The sequence below is a fragment of the Protopterus annectens genome, chromosome 8.part0 (genome assembly GCF_019279795.1).
Source record: "Protopterus annectens isolate FY-2018-M chromosome 8.part0, PAN1.0, whole genome shotgun sequence".
Classification (NCBI taxonomy): Eukaryota; Metazoa; Chordata; order Ceratodontiformes; family Protopteridae; genus Protopterus; species Protopterus annectens.
Window position 1 is genome coordinate 1,816,151,368 of NC_056741.1, and position 15,985 is coordinate 1,816,167,352.

At 39.4% G+C, this 15,985-nt stretch overlaps 1 protein-coding gene across 8 annotated transcripts in view; it reads left to right on the forward strand.

Moving 5' to 3' along the window:
• MTSS2 (MTSS I-BAR domain containing 2) overlaps positions 1-15,985 on the forward strand; it is a 1,242,959-nt gene that overhangs the window by 937,246 nt on the left and 289,728 nt on the right. For all 8 annotated transcript variants that reach the window (XM_044081300.1, XM_044081304.1, XM_044081301.1 and 5 more), the window contains exon 5: positions 3,219-3,310. In XM_044081300.1, the coding sequence (XP_043937235.1) occupies positions 3,219-3,310 (92 nt within the window). The remainder of the gene's footprint in view (positions 1-3,218; positions 3,311-15,985) is intronic.

Here is a 15,985-nt window from a genome sequence, read left to right on the forward strand (position 1 = left end):
TTAAAACCTTCCCATAACACTGCCACTATTCAGACAAATGTGAGGCTACTATTACAGCAAGTTTTAGTTTTAATATCAGGGAGCAAATAATTTTCGTTTCTCGATGTTATTGTTTTCAATTTTTTTTCACTATTGTGTATGATTAAACTTATTTTGTCAGTGTTTACATTCACAAAAAAAGTGCTCAAATTATGATATAAACAAACAATAAAATGAAAAAAATAGTACTAGCCAGAAACAACTCAATAAAATCACAAGATTATTTGCCAGGTCACAAAAAAAAGCATTAAGCGCTTTCATCCTATTAAAATTAGGACTTCATCAGAATGTTTTAAAAGCAGAAATTACTCTCCTTAAATAATACAGTAAGACACACTACGCATAAATCACTCCACAAGCAGCTTATCCAAAAGGTCATATAAAAAGCAGAACTAATTACAAAAACACCTGTATACTAACAGTCTGGAATAAAAACAATATCTAAAAATATTTAATAAACCTTTTCCTTCAAAATCTAATTATGTCACTTCTAAAACCTTCTTCAGTAAAAAAGGTTGAAGGGAGAATTTATCATTAATACCTAAAGGGGGTGGTGGTTGTGCATTTAATTTAATCTGTCATACAGCTTCCCTTACCTCTAACTTATTTTTTATGTCACCCCCTCTCAGATCAATTTTCACTTGTTCCAAGATGCCAAAGCTAAATTTTTTAAACTGAGGGCAGTTTATAGAATGCTTAAAAAGAGCTTTGTTATCATTCTGAACTCTTATACTGTACAGGTGCTTATAAACTCTTTTCCTTAGATACCTTTCTGTTTTTCCGACATAAAATGCTAGACAGCTAGCACATAGAACTATATACATCACATTCTTAGATTGGCAGTTACCCCTAGTAAAATAGATAACTGAGTTACTAGCATTCTGCAGTGTCAAAACCCCAGTCTCCAGAATGCGTGAACATTGCGGGCATGATCCACATCTACGTGTATCCACAGTATGTAGGGTAACATCTTTAAGTCTATCCCCTACTTCAAAAATACCTTTAAAATTGGTACTAGTCTTCAAAACTAAAATTGGGCTACCCCCACTAGTCATCCAAAGAGTCCATCCTGAGCCAAACGAGCACAAACGGTCAACAAACACAAAAGAAGTGCTCAATGTACGATATAAACCACCAATAAAATGAAAAAAATTGTACTGGCCAGGAACGACTCATTAAAATCACAAGTGTATTTGCCAAGTCACAAAAAAAGCATTAAGCACTTTCATCCTATTAAAATTAGGACTTCATCAGAATGCTTTAAAAACAGAAATCACTCTCCTTAAATAATTCAGTAAATAAAGCCAATGGTCGACAAGTTAAAACACTTAAAGAGACAGTACGCATAAAACATCCACAAACAGCTTATCCAAAAGGTCATATAAAAAATAAAACTAAATACAAAACCACCTGAATACTACCAGTCTAGAATAAAAACAATATTTAAAAATACTTAATAAACCTTCTCATTAAAAATCTAATTATGTCACTTCTTAAAACTTCTTCAGTAAAAAAGTTGAAGGGAAAATTTATCATTAATACCTGGTGGGGGGCTGTGCATTTAATTTAACTTAATCTGCCATACGGCTTCCCTTACCTCTAATTAAATTTTTATGTCACCCCCTCTCTGATCAATTTGCATTTGTTCTAAGATGCTAAATCTAAACTTTTTAAACTGAGGCCAGTTTCTAGAATGCTTAAAAAGAGCATTATTATCATCCTGAACCCTTATACTGTACAGATGATCATAAACTCTTTTCCTTAGACACCTTTCTGTTTTTCCGACATAAAATGCTAGACAGCTATCACATAGGACTATATACACCACATTCTTAGATTGACAGTTACCCCTAGTAAAATTGATAACTGAGTTACTAGCATTCTGCAGTGTCAAAACCCCAGTCTTCAGAATGCGTGAACATTTCGGGCATTATCCACATCTATGTGTACCCACAGTATGTAGAGAACCATCCCTAAGTCTATCCCCTACTTCAAAAATACCTTTAAAATTGGAATCGGTCTTAAAATCAAAAATTGGGCTACCCCCCACTAGTTCACATAGTTGCGGGTTACCACTAAAAATGTTCCAATTCTTTGTAACCTGGTCTTTAATGGTCTTGGAATATGGTCAATATTAGATCACCAATGCTCATTTACATCCTCCTTTGGTTTTATGAAGGCACCACTCCCCAAGAGGGGTTGGTATCTAAGCCCTCATTGTTCCTTGACATAACTAACCATTTCTCTTACCAAATTCGAGGGGTAACCGTGATCTAAAAACAAAAAGATATATTAAACGCCTTAACTATATCACCAGGTTTTTAATCCAAAACAACTAGGACTTCATCAGATTTTTGTTTACTTGACATATTAAAGTTTTGTACGCTATTCCAGTTGTACTGGCAGTTTATTTGTGGTGTTACCTCTACAGTGCGTTTATGTTTGGAATACTTCTGTAATGTTTTGCACACTTCCACATGACTATCAAACCATGTCAGCAGTCATCCCTTTCATTCCTCCATGCTAATCACATCAGATGATGCAACAAATGACAGTCATCCTGTGGGTTAGGCAGTTTTTCCTAGTTCTTTCAACAGCCCTCATAGTGTTGGCTGTCAGGCTGAGTAAGATGTCTGGCTGTATAGAGCTGCTGCACACGCACACTCATTTTGCATGGCTGGTGTGCCCACAGTCTCTGCCTATCTCTGTTTGTGGGAGCTCTGTACAGCCCTTCCCTGTGTGACTTCCATGTGATAGGACTTTATACAGCTTCCTTCCCCATGATGAAAAGTCCACCTTGCCCACTCACTCCCATCCATCCCAGAACAGCTTGTCCAGCACCAAAGTCATCTAAGGCACAGTTAGTCCATTTCCTAGACTGTGACCTTCTGACTGAGTATGGTTTACTGCTTGTACTCCCGCAGAATATCCAACAGTCTGTATTGAGTTGTGTTTTGGAATTGTTTACCTATTTTATAAGAGGAATCATCATATCCTTTCAGGCTGTGATAAACAGACTGAGTGATTAAAGTCACATGTTATGCAGTATCTACCTTGCTGCAGCATAGAGTTATCTAGTACTTCTCTGTTAGCCCTAATGTGCATTTGTATCTGTTTAAAAATGTTTGCGTTTTTGTGGAGCTAGTATTGTGACCTTTCCCCTCCACTTTCTTCTTTAGTGCTCTTATGGAGAGTCTTATCACCCCACTCCAGGAAAGGATCGAAGACTGGAAGAAAACTGCAAACCAGCTTGACAAAGACCATGCAAAAGGTAAGGGCAGAAAATGGCCAGAAGTCACCGCACCCACAGGGATATTTGTCAGAGATGTTTAATGAGAAAGGGGATTCTTCCAGGAAATATTAGAAAACATAGATGAGTAGGCCATAAAACATTAGCTGATAAAGCAGAAGGAAACAAGGAAAGCAGTCAGATGAGTAAAGATCAAAATGACAGTATAATAGATTTTGTATAGCACAGTGGCACAGCAGCTACAATATGCTTGATTCTGTAATTTAATCCCTATTTTGGCATGTGATCCGTTTGTTTGGAGTTTGCTTGTTTTTCATGCATCTGTGGGATTATGCTAGGGATTCCATTTTCTTTTCACATCCCAAAAATATGCCATTAGGTCTGTATTTACTGATAAGTCTGTTGTTGTGTGTGTGTGTGTGTGTGTGTGTGTGTGTGTGTGTGTGTGTGTGTGTGTGTGTGTGTGTGTGTGTATGTATGTATGTGTGTGTATGTATGTGTGTGTGTGTATGTATGTGTGTGTGTGTGTGTGTGTGTGTTGTGTGTCTGTGTATTCATGTCTCTCTCTCTCTATATATATATATATATCTATATATATATATATATATATATATATATATATATATTTATATATATATATATATATATATATGTGTGTGTGTGTGTGTGTGTGTAGCTTCCACTGTATTTCATATAGAAGTACTAGACTGTAGTTTTCCATTACACTACAAGGTGGCGCTCCTTTTCAGAAATATAAAAGACAATTTCAAAAGTGAAAGAAGAGATTGGAAGACTAGCTGAAGAAGAAAAGATTGAAACACGTAGCTGAAGGGAAAAGGGCCTTGCAGGATGACTGGATTTTCTTTTCTAGTGCTTTGGGACAGGGAAGTGAAGTAGCAGATTGTGTCTGTCTCTGGTTGAAATCCTGGATGATGGTATTTTGTGGAATCAGGAGAGAAGTCTGAAACCAGTAGCTCCACACCTGCTATAATTCAGCAAGAAAATGAGTTCCCTTGGGCCTAGTACTGAGAAGCCATAGATGATTATTGGAGTTCTGGTAGGTGATTTCTACTTTTCTCATTAGAGGAACCACGGCGCCTGGCCACTAGGATATTCTTGATGGAGTGGTGAAAGGCTCTGGCTGTCATTTTTATATTTTTTATAAGATTATGGCCCCCCTCCAAATACTTTGTGGATTACAAATAACTGGGATCCATAGGAGCTCCAACTTGGGCCCCATCATGCCGGTAGCAAGACTATAAATAGTCACTGGCCAGTGAATAAAGTATAATAGATTATTTCATAGCTGGTCTGTTTAGAATTGATCAAGGGGGTAGAGGGTGTTAGTACTGATGAATGACATTGCATTCTCTCATATTTGTATTGTGGGACTATAAATCTTTATTGTTCAATGATAATGCATTTTGCCATGTTAGTACTGCTGCCTTAAAGAATCTTTACTGATCAATGATATTGCATTTTCTCATATTTGTATTGTTGCATTATAAATCCTCATTGTTCAATGATATTGCATTTTGCTCATGTTAGTACTACTGCCTTCAAGAATTTTGCTGCTCAATGACATTGCATTTTCTCATATTTTTATTGTTGTATTATGACTCTTTTATTGCTTAATGACATTGCATTTTTTTCCGTGGTTATATTGCTGCATTATAAAGCTTTACTGCTCATTGATATTGCCTTCTTTGTGCATGTTTGAATGTCAAGACTTTCTTCTGTTGAGTTCTGGGGAAGAGGGTGAATTTATGTTTTTATTGCATGCATATCGCACCTTGCTTTATTGCTAACTGGTGCACTGTTGAAATAATTTGTTTATGGTTGTGCTATTGCCTTTTTAAACTAGATGTGTCGCCTAGAATAAAGTCTGTCCCTCTTGGCTCCTTGGTGTGTTGGGCCTATAGGGGTGTCACCAGAGTCAGGTAGGAAACAACCCATATCTCTTCAGCTACACCTGCGGGTGCGCTACATTTGGGGGCTCGTCCAGGATTACCTGTACTGCCTTGGACATGTATGTGTGGAAAGCAAATCCAGCAGAAACATGAACCCAGAAGCTGCAGTTTCACTGCCGATAAATACTATAGGGCCTGAAGTTTTGAATGCTTTGGGAAGTATTGTAGAAAAATGCTTAAAGCCTACACAGCCATTCACTGGGTTTGGCTACTGCAAACTGCATTTCTTTTCTGGCAGACAACCCACACCTCAGGGAGAGGAAGATTTTGAATCCTGGATGGATCAGGCCTCAAGTCCTAGAGGAGTGGGATATCCCAGCATCTCAGAAGAAGCACTGAATAACTGAAAGTCTAAAGGGATTAGCTGCAGATACCATACGCGACCTAAGGATGGGTAAGCAAAACTGCATGGCCAAGGACTATTTAAGAGTACTGCAGGATATGTTTGGAAGGACCAAGAGGGCTGCTGACCTACTGTATCAGTTTGAACATACATACCAAGAAGTTGGTGAAAAACTATTTGATTACATTAAGCGATTAGATAACATGCTCCACCAGATCATCCTAAAGAAGGGGGTGGATCCAAAAGTAGCTGATCAAGTACGGATCAGACAAATTTTACAGGGAGCTCAAGCTATGGACCCCATTGTGTGGAAAATGAGGATGAGGAATAGGGAAGTGACTTTAACTTATTCTCAGTTGGTGAAAGAGGTGAGGGAAGAGGAAGCCCTGTTGGAAGCCAAATCACAGTGTTCAACAGCAACCAAAACAGTGAGTGAACACCAGCAGGAGCCTACAGCCATGCTCACTACTCAAACAGGAGTCGTGGCCCAGAGTGTCCGCAATGTAGAGGTGTCACAGTTGCAGATGCAGGTGTCTTCCCTAACCGATGCCATAGCTCAATTCACCAAGATAGTTGCAGAATTGCAGAAAGCCGTGGTAACTTTAGCTGAAGGGAGGAATATTGTTCAGTTGATGGTGCATTAGTGCTTGTAAATATTTCTTACTAATCTACCTTTGACTTGGGGGACCCAAGATTATGAAAGGAATCAGGAAAGAACCGAATCAGCCAATGCTCAGAGTTCCTACTGGATTTTATTTTCACTGTGGAGATACAGGGCATATAAAGTGACAGTGTCCTAATGCAGAGAACTTGAAAAGAGTGAACAAACTATTATTGGCTAGTGCAATGTAGGGAAACTTCAAATGGCCTCAGTGAAGGAGCCAGCTGAGTGCTGAGTTACAAAGAGCTCCATAAAATCTAACATCAAGAGCCAGCATCCTGGATCTCCTTTCCACACTAACCCTTGTAATAGGGAAGAGAAACTACCTACTATGCACACTTCTAGCTCATCTGAGGTGAACAACCAAATTAGAAAGCCATCTCAGCATTTGAGACTGCAAAGCATTACTAACCAAGAGTCTTATCCGTTAATTTCAAAAGTGAAAGAAGAGACTGGAAGACTAGCTGAAGGAGGGAAGACTGAAACACGTAGCTGAAGGGAAAAGGGCCTTGCAGCATGACTGGATTTTCTTTTCTAGTGCTTTGGGACAGGGGAAGTGAAGTTGCAGATTGTGTCTGTCACTGGCTGAAATCCTGGATGATGGTATTTTGTGGATTCAGGAGGGAAGTCTGAAACCAGTAGCTCCACACCTGCTATGATTCAGCAAGAAAAGGAGTTCCCTTGGGCCTAGTACCAAGAAGCCATAGATGATTACCAGAGTTCTAGCAGGTGATTTTCTACTTTTCTCATCAGAGGAACCACAGTGCCTAGTCACTAAGATATTCTTGATGGAGTGGTGAGAGGCTCTGGCCATCATTTTTATATTTTTATAAGGTTGTGGTCCCCCCCAAATGCTTTGTGGATTACAAATAACTGAGATCCATATGAGCTCCAACTTGGGCTCCATCATGCTGGCAGCAAGACTGTAAATAGTCACTGGCCGGTGAACAGGTTATAATAGAGTGTTTCATAGTTGGTCTGTTTAGAATTGATCAAGGGGGTAGAGGGTGTTAGTACTGATGAATGACATTGCATTCTCTCATATTTGTATCGTAGCACTATAAATCTTTATTGTTTAATGATAATGCATTTTGCCATGTTAGTACTGCTGCCTTAAAGAATCTTTACTGCTCAATGACATTGCATTTTCTCATATTTGTATTGTTGCATTATAAATTCTCATTGTTCAATGACATTGCATTTTGCTCGTGTTAGTACTGCTGTCTTCAAGAATTTTGCTGCTCAATGACATTGCATTTTCTCATATTTTTATTGTTGTATTATGACTCTTTTATTGCTTAATGACATTGCATTTTTTTCCGTGGTTATATTGCTGCATTATAAAGCTTTACTGCTCATTGATATTGCCTTCTTTGTGCATGTTTGAATGTCAAGACTTTCTTCTGTTGAGTTCTGGGGAAGAGGGTGAATTTATGTTTTTATTGCATGCATATCGCACCCTGCTTTATTGCTAACTGGTGCACTGTTGAAATAATTTGTTTATGGTTGTGCTATTGCCTTTTTAAACTAGATGTGTCGCCTAGAATAAAGTCTGTCCCTCTTGGCTCCTTGGTGTGTTGGGCCTATAGGGGTGTCACCAGAGTCAGGTAGGAAACAACCCATATCTCTTCAGCTACACCTGCGGGTGCGCTACATTTGGGGGCTCGTCCAGGATTACCTGTACTGCCTTGGACATGTATGTGTGGAAAGCAAATCCAGCAGAAACATGAACCCAGAAGCTGCAGTTTCACTGCCGATAAATACTATAGGGCCTGAAGTTTTGAATGCTTTGGGAAGTATTGTAGAAAAATGCTTAAAGCCTACACAGCCATTCACTGGGTTTGGCTACTGCAAACTGCATTTCTTTTCTGGCAGACAACCCACACCTCAGGGAGAGGAAGATTTTGAATCCTGGATGGATCAGGCCTCAAGTCCTAGAGGAGTGGGATATCCCAGCATCTCAGAAGAAGCACTGAATAACTGAAAGTCTAAAGGGATTAGCTGCAGATACCATACGCGACCTAAGGATGGGTAAGCAAAACTGCATGGCCAAGGACTATTTAAGAGTACTGCAGGATATGTTTGGAAGGACCAAGAGGGCTGCTGACCTACTGTATCAGTTTGAACATACATACCAAGAAGTTGGTGAAAAACTATTTGATTACATTAAGCGATTAGATAACATGCTCCACCAGATCATCCTAAAGAAGGGGGTGGATCCAAAAGTAGCTGATCAAGTACGGATCAGACAAATTTTACAGGGAGCTCAAGCTATGGACCCCATTGTGTGGAAAATGAGGATGAGGAATAGGGAAGTGACTTTAACTTATTCTCAGTTGGTGAAAGAGGTGAGGGAAGAGGAAGCCCTGTTGGAAGCCAAATCACAGTGTTCAACAGCAACCAAAACAGTGAGTGAACACCAGCAGGAGCCTACAGCCATGCTCACTACTCAAACAGGAGTCGTGGCCCAGAGTGTCCGCAATGTAGAGGTGTCACAGTTGCAGATGCAGGTGTCTTCCCTAACCGATGCCATAGCTCAATTCACCAAGATAGTTGCAGAATTGCAGAAAGCCGTGGTAACTTTAGCTGAAGGGAGGAATATTGTTCAGTTGATGGTGCATTAGTGCTTGTAAATATTTCTTACTAATCTACCTTTGACTTGGGGGACCCAAGATTATGAAAGGAATCAGGAAAGAACCGAATCAGCCAATGCTCAGAGTTCCTACTGGATTTTATTTTCACTGTGGAGATACAGGGCATATAAAGTGACAGTGTCCTAATGCAGAGAACTTGAAAAGAGTGAACAAACTATTATTGGCTAGTGCAATGTAGGGAAACTTCAAATGGCCTCAGTGAAGGAGCCAGCTGAGTGCTGAGTTACAAAGAGCTCCATAAAATCTAACATCAAGAGCCAGCATCCTGGATCTCCTTTCCACACTAACCCTTGTAATAGGGAAGAGAAACTACCTACTATGCACACTTCTAGCTCATCTGAGGTGAACAACCAAATTAGAAAGCCATCTCAGCATTTGAGACTGCAAAGCATTACTAACCAAGAGTCTTATCCGTTAATTTCAAAAGTGAAAGAAGAGACTGGAAGACTAGCTGAAGGAGGGAAGACTGAAACACGTAGCTGAAGGGAAAAGGGCCTTGCAGCATGACTGGATTTTCTTTTCTAGTGCTTTGGGACAGGGGAAGTGAAGTTGCAGATTGTGTCTGTCACTGGCTGAAATCCTGGATGATGGTATTTTGTGGATTCAGGAGGGAAGTCTGAAACCAGTAGCTCCACACCTGCTATGATTCAGCAAGAAAAGGAGTTCCCTTGGGCCTAGTACCAAGAAGCCATAGATGATTACCAGAGTTCTAGCAGGTGATTTTCTACTTTTCTCATCAGAGGAACCACAGCGCCTAGTCACTAAGATATTCTTGATGGAGTGGTGAGAGGCTCTGGCCATCATTTTTATATTTTTATAAGGTTGTGGTCCCCCCCAAATGCTTTGTGGATTACAAATAACTGAGATCCATATGAGCTCCAACTTGGGCTCCATCATGCTGGCAGCAAGACTGTAAATAGTCACTGGCCGGTGAACAGGTTATAATAGAGTGTTTCATAGTTGGTCTGTTTAGAATTGATCAAGGGGGTAGAGGGTGTTAGTACTGATGAATGACATTGCATTCTCTCATATTTGTATCGTAGCACTATAAATCTTTATTGTTTAATGATAATGCATTTTGCCATGTTAGTACTGCTGCCTTAAAGAATCTTTACTGCTCAATGACATTGCATTTTCTCATATTTGTATTGTTGCATTATAAATTCTCATTGTTCAATGACATTGCATTTTGCTCGTGTTAGTACTGCTGTCTTCAAGAATTTTGCTGCTCAATGACATTGCATTTTCTCATATCTTTATTTTTTGTATTATGACTCTTTTATTGCTTAATGACATTGTATTTTTCCTGTGGTTATATTGCTGCATTATAAAGCTTTACTGCTCATTGATATTGCCTTCTTTGTGCATGTTTGAATGTCAAGACTTTCTTCTGTTGAATTCTGGGGAAGAGGGTGAATGTATGTTTTTATTGCATGCATATCACACCTTGCTTTATTGCTAACTGGTGCACTGTTGAAATAATTTGTTTATGGTTGTGCTATTGCCTTTTTAAACTAGATGTGTCACCTAGAATAAAATCTGCCTTATGGTTGTGCTATTGCCTTTTTAAACTAGATGTGTCACCTAGAATAAAATCTGCCCCTCTTGCCACCTTGGTGTGTTGGGCCTATATGGGGTGTCAGCTGAGTCAGGTAGGAAGGAACCCATATCTCTTCAGCTACACCTGCGGGTGCACTACATATATATTTCACACACCCCTGTTAAAATGCCATGTTTTTGTGATATAAAAAAATGAGACCACAATAAATAATTTCAGAACTTTTCCCACCTTTAATGTGACCTATAACTTGTACAATTCAATTGAAAAGTAAACAAATCTGTTGGGGGAAAAACATAAAAAATAAAAAACGTCCAATACTCTGGTTGTATAAGTGTGCACACCCTTAAACTAATCATTTGTTGTGCATGCACATCCTTAAACTAATACTTTGTTGTGCATGCACATCCTTAAACTAGTACTTTGTTGTGCATGCACATCCTTAAACTAGTACTTTGTTGTGCATGCACATCCTTAAACTAATACTTTGTTGAAGCACCTTTTGATTTAATTACAGCATTCAGTCTTCTTGGGTACTCACCTGCTATCAATTAAAGAGACCCTGATTAACCCTAAATAACGTTCAGCTGTCCTAGTAGGATTTTCCTGACATTTACTCAGTTGCCTGCTACAGCAAAAGCCATGGTTCATAGACAACTTACAAAGCATCAAAGGGATCTCATTGTTGAAAGGAATCAGTCAGGAGAAGGGTACAAAAAAATTTCCACAGCATTGAATGTCCCATGGAACACAGTGAAGACAGTCATCAAAAAGTGGAGAAAATATGGGACAACAGTGACAATGCAAAGAACTGGATGTCCCTCAAAAATTGATGAAAAGATAAGACGAAAACTGGTCAGGAAAGCTGCCAAGAGACCTACAGCAACACTGAAGGAGCTGCAGGAATTTCGGGCATGTACTGGTTGTGTACTGGTGGCCTAATGGTTAAGGTGTTTGCCTTACAAACCCAAGGTGCAGCGTTTGAGTCTCACAAGGGATAATTGGCTAGGCTTAAAATGGCTCACAAGGGCAATTGGCCTAGTACTAATCTATGAACCTAATCTAGGTAAAAGACTCAGCACAGTTCCTCGTGGTGTCCTGCAGAGTTCTACAAGCAGCAGAGAGTGAAAGAGTGACTTTCCTGGATTTATAAGTATTTTTTCTGGCTTTCGCTTAAATTACTGCATCTCGACTGCATTTCGCTTAAAAAACAGCTCTGCATATTGTTTTTACTGTACTTGTGTTGAATTTATACTGTTAGCACTTTAAAAAGTTATTTTTTGTTTAATTTAATTGTTAGGCTAACACACTCAAGTGCGCTAGCCGTTTTATAGCATTTACTGTTTGTTACTGTATCTTTTTCTCCTTTCTCTGTAAAAAAAGAAAAAAAACTGAAAAATATCCTTGTTTTCCCGCTTTTCTGAACTAGAATAGTCTAGTCTTCAGATTTTGCTGATCTCTGGGCTTTGTCTTAGTTCCTGTGCTATCCATATCCTTATTTGGATAAGAGGAAGCTTCTTTGTTCACCAGTGGGAGTAGGGAGCACTGAGCAACCTATTTGTCCCTAGAGGATTGATTCCAGCCCAGCAACTTGTAGTTTATTGGCCATTTTGGGTCAATTCCTGGCTCTTTTCAACCCCCTGCTATAAAGCCCGCATTTGCATGCTTTTTCACTTGTAAAAGACTCAGCACAGCTCCTCGTGGTGCCCTGCAGAGTTCTACAAGCAGCAGAGAGTGAAAGAGTGACTTTCCTGGATTTATAAGTATTTTTTCTGGCTTTCGCTTAAATTACTGCATCTCGACTGCATTTCGCTTAAAAAACACCTCTGCATATTGTTTTTACTGTACTTGTGTTGAATATGTACTGTTAGCACTTTAAAAAGTTATTTTTGTTTTAATTTAATTGTTAGGCTAACACACTCAAGTGCGCTAGCCGTTTTATAGCATTTAGTGTTTGTTACTGTATCTTTTTCTCCTTTCTCTGTAAAAAGAAAAAAAATCCTTGTTTTCCCACTTTTCTGAACTAGAATAGTCCAGTCTTCAGATTTTGCTGATCTCTGGGCTTTGTCTTAGTTCCTGTGCTATCCATATCCTTATTTGGATAAGAGGAAGCTTCTTTGTTCACCAGTGGTAGTGGGGAGCACTGAGCAACCTATTTGTTCCTAGAGGATTGGTTCCAGCCCAGCAACTTGTAGTTTATTGGCCATTTTGTGTCAATTCCTGGCTCTTTTCAACCACCTGCTATAAAGCCCGCTTTTGCGCGTTTTTTCACTTGTAAAAGACTCAGCACAGCTCCTCGTGGTGCCCTGCAGAGTTCTACAAGCAGCAGAGAGTGAAAGAGTGACTTTCCTGGATTTATAAGTATTTTTTCTGGCTTTCGCTTAAATTACTGCATCTCGACTGCATTTCGCTTAAAAAACACCTCTGCATATTGTTTTTACTGTACTTGTGTTGAATTTATACTGTTAGCACTTTAAAAAGTTATTTTTTGTTTAATTTAATTGTTAGGCTAACACACTCAAGTGCGCTAGCCGTTTTATAGCATTTACTGTTTGTTACTGTATATTTTTCTCCTTTCTCTGTAAAAAAAGAAAAAAAACAAAAAAAATCCTTGTTTTCCCGCTTTTCTGAACTAGAATAGTCCAGTCTTCAGATTTTGCTGATCTCTGGGCTTTGTCTTAGTTCCTGTGCTATCCACATCCTTATTTGGATAAGAGGAAGCTTCTTTGTTCACCAGTGGTAGTGGGGAGCACTGAGCAACCTATTTGTCCCTAGAGGATTGTTTCCAGCCCAGCAATTTGTAGTTTATTGGCCATTTTGGGTCAATTCCTGGCTCTTTTCAACCCCCTGCTATAAAGCCCGCTTTTGCGCGCTTTTTCACTTGTAAAAGACTCAGCACAGCTCCTCATGGTGTCCTGCAGAGTTCTACAAGCAGCAGAGAGTGAAAGAGTGACTTTCCTGGATTTATAAGTATTTTTTCTGGCTTTCGCTTAAATTACTGCATCTCGACTGCATTTCGCTTAAAAAACAGCTCTGCATATTGTTTTTACTGTACTTGTGTTGAATTTATACTGTTAGCACTTTAAAAAGTTATTTTTTGTTTAATTTAATTGTTAGGCTAACACACTCAAGTGCGCTAGCCGTTTTATAGCATTCACTGTTCGTTACTGTATCTTTTTCTCCTTTCTCTGTAAAAAAAGAAAAAAAACAAAAAAATATCCTTGTTTTCCCGCTTTTCTGAACTAGAATAGTCCAGTCTTCAGATTTTGCTGATCTCTGGGCTTTGTCTTAGTTCATGTGCTATCCATATCCTTATTTGGATAAGAGGAAGCTTCTTTGTTCACCAGTGGGAGTGGGGAGCACTGAGCAACCTATTTGTCCATAGAGGATTGGTTCCAGCCCAGCAACTTGTAGTTTATTAGCCATTTTGGGTCAATTCCTGGCTCTTTTCAACCCCCTGCTATAAAGCCCGCTTTTGTGCGCTTTTTCACTTGTAAAAGACTCAGCACAGCTCCTCGTGGTGTCCTGCAGAGTTCTACAAGCAGCAGAGAGTGAAAGAGTGACTTTCCTGGATTTATAAGTATTTTTTCTGGCTTTCGCTCAAATTACTGCATCTCGACTGCATTTCGCTTAAAAAACAGCTCTGCATATTGTTTTTACTGTACTTGTGTTGAATTTATACTGTTAGCACTTTAAAAAGTTATTTTTTGTTTAATTTAATTGTTAGGCTAACACACTCAAGTGCGCTAGCCGTTTTATAGCATTTACTGTTTGTTACTGTATCTTTTTCTCCTTTCTCTGTAAAAAAAAAAAAACAAAAAAAATCCTTGTTTTCCCGCTTTTCTGAACTAGAATAGTCTAGTCTTCAGATTTTGCTGATCTCTGGGCTTTGTCTTAGTTCCTGTGCTATCCATATCCTTATTTGGATAAGAGGAAGCTTCTTTGTTCACCAGTGGGAGTGGGGAGCACTGAGCAACCTATTTGCCCCTAGAGGATTGGTTCCAGCCCAGCAACTTGTAGTTTATTGGCCATTTTGGGTCAATTCCTGGCTCTTTTCAACCCCCTGCTATAAAGCCCGCTTTTATGCTTTTCATTTGTAAAGACTCAGCACAGCTCCTCATGGTGTCCTGCAGAGTTCTACAAGCAGCAGAGAGTGAAAGAGTGACTTTCCTGGATTTATAAGTATTTTTTTCATGCTTTCCGTCTAATTACTGCATCTCGACTGCATTTCGCTTAAAAAACAGCTCTGCATATTGTTTTTACTGTACTTGTGTTGAATTTATACTGTTAGCACTTTAAAAGGTTATTTTTTGTTTAATTTAATTGTTAAGCTAACACACTCAAGTGCGCTCGCCGTTTTATAGCATTTACTGTTTGTTACTGTATCTTTTTCTCCTTTCTCTGTAAAAAAAGAAAAAAAACAAAAAAATATTCTTGTTTTCCGACTTTTCTGAACTAGAATAGTCCAGTCTTCAGATTTTGCTGATCTCTGGGCTTTGTCTTAGTTCCTGTGCTATCCATATCCTTATTTGGATAAGAGGAAGCTTCTTTGTTCACCAGTGGGAGTGGGGAGCACTGAGCAACCTATTTGTCCCTAGAGGATTGGTTCCAGCCCAGCAACTTGTTGTTTATTGGCCATTTTGTGTCAATTCCTGGCTCTTTTCAACCCCCTGCTATAAAGCCCGCTTTTGCGCGCTTTAGCGCGAAGTTGCTCAGAGAGCAGCATAGGGCAGCGCCGGTTAATCAAGTTTAAACTCTTTCTGGCTCCGTAAAGTCTGCTGTTCAATTTTTCCCTTAGAACTCTTCTACTTGCAATCTAAACAGCCTATATTCTATCTGAAAAGCTCAGCACTTGCTCGTAAAGCATTTTTTATACAGGTAAAGCACTCTTAAACAAAAGAAAGTACTTCATTCACCTAAATTCCCTTGAGTACCCATTTCCCTATAGGTCCTTTCTGACTCAGTTACACAGCAATCTTTTTCACTATTTCTAGCATGTCGAAGGGTCAGCTGCTGGCATCCTCTCCTGTTCAGCTGGTGAATCTGGGAATCTTGAGGCAATGTTACAATTGCCTCATGTACACAGACAACCCTCTCCTCCTCCCAACAAATACAAATATATGCGAGAGATGCAACTATACAGCCAAACTGGAGGCTGAGCTCTCTCAATTCAGTACTGGCAAGACCAGTCAGGAGGAGAAGGTAACCACGCACACCACAAACCCAGTCTCACATAGAACTATCACAACTGCAAACCAAACACATAAACACACAAAAACATACTCGGAGGCCCTGATTAAAAATCTACCAAAACAACAGAGGCCTCCAAAGCAGACACCCAAGCAACCACCACCTCAAGACATAGCACATGCAACACATAGTTCACAAAGTCAGTGTGCTAAACAGTCACAGCCCTTAAGGCCAAACAACATGCCAGACACACTTGTAATAGGTGACTCCATAGTCAGACACACTGACGTCCTGCTCACCAGACTGAACAAGGAAAAGGC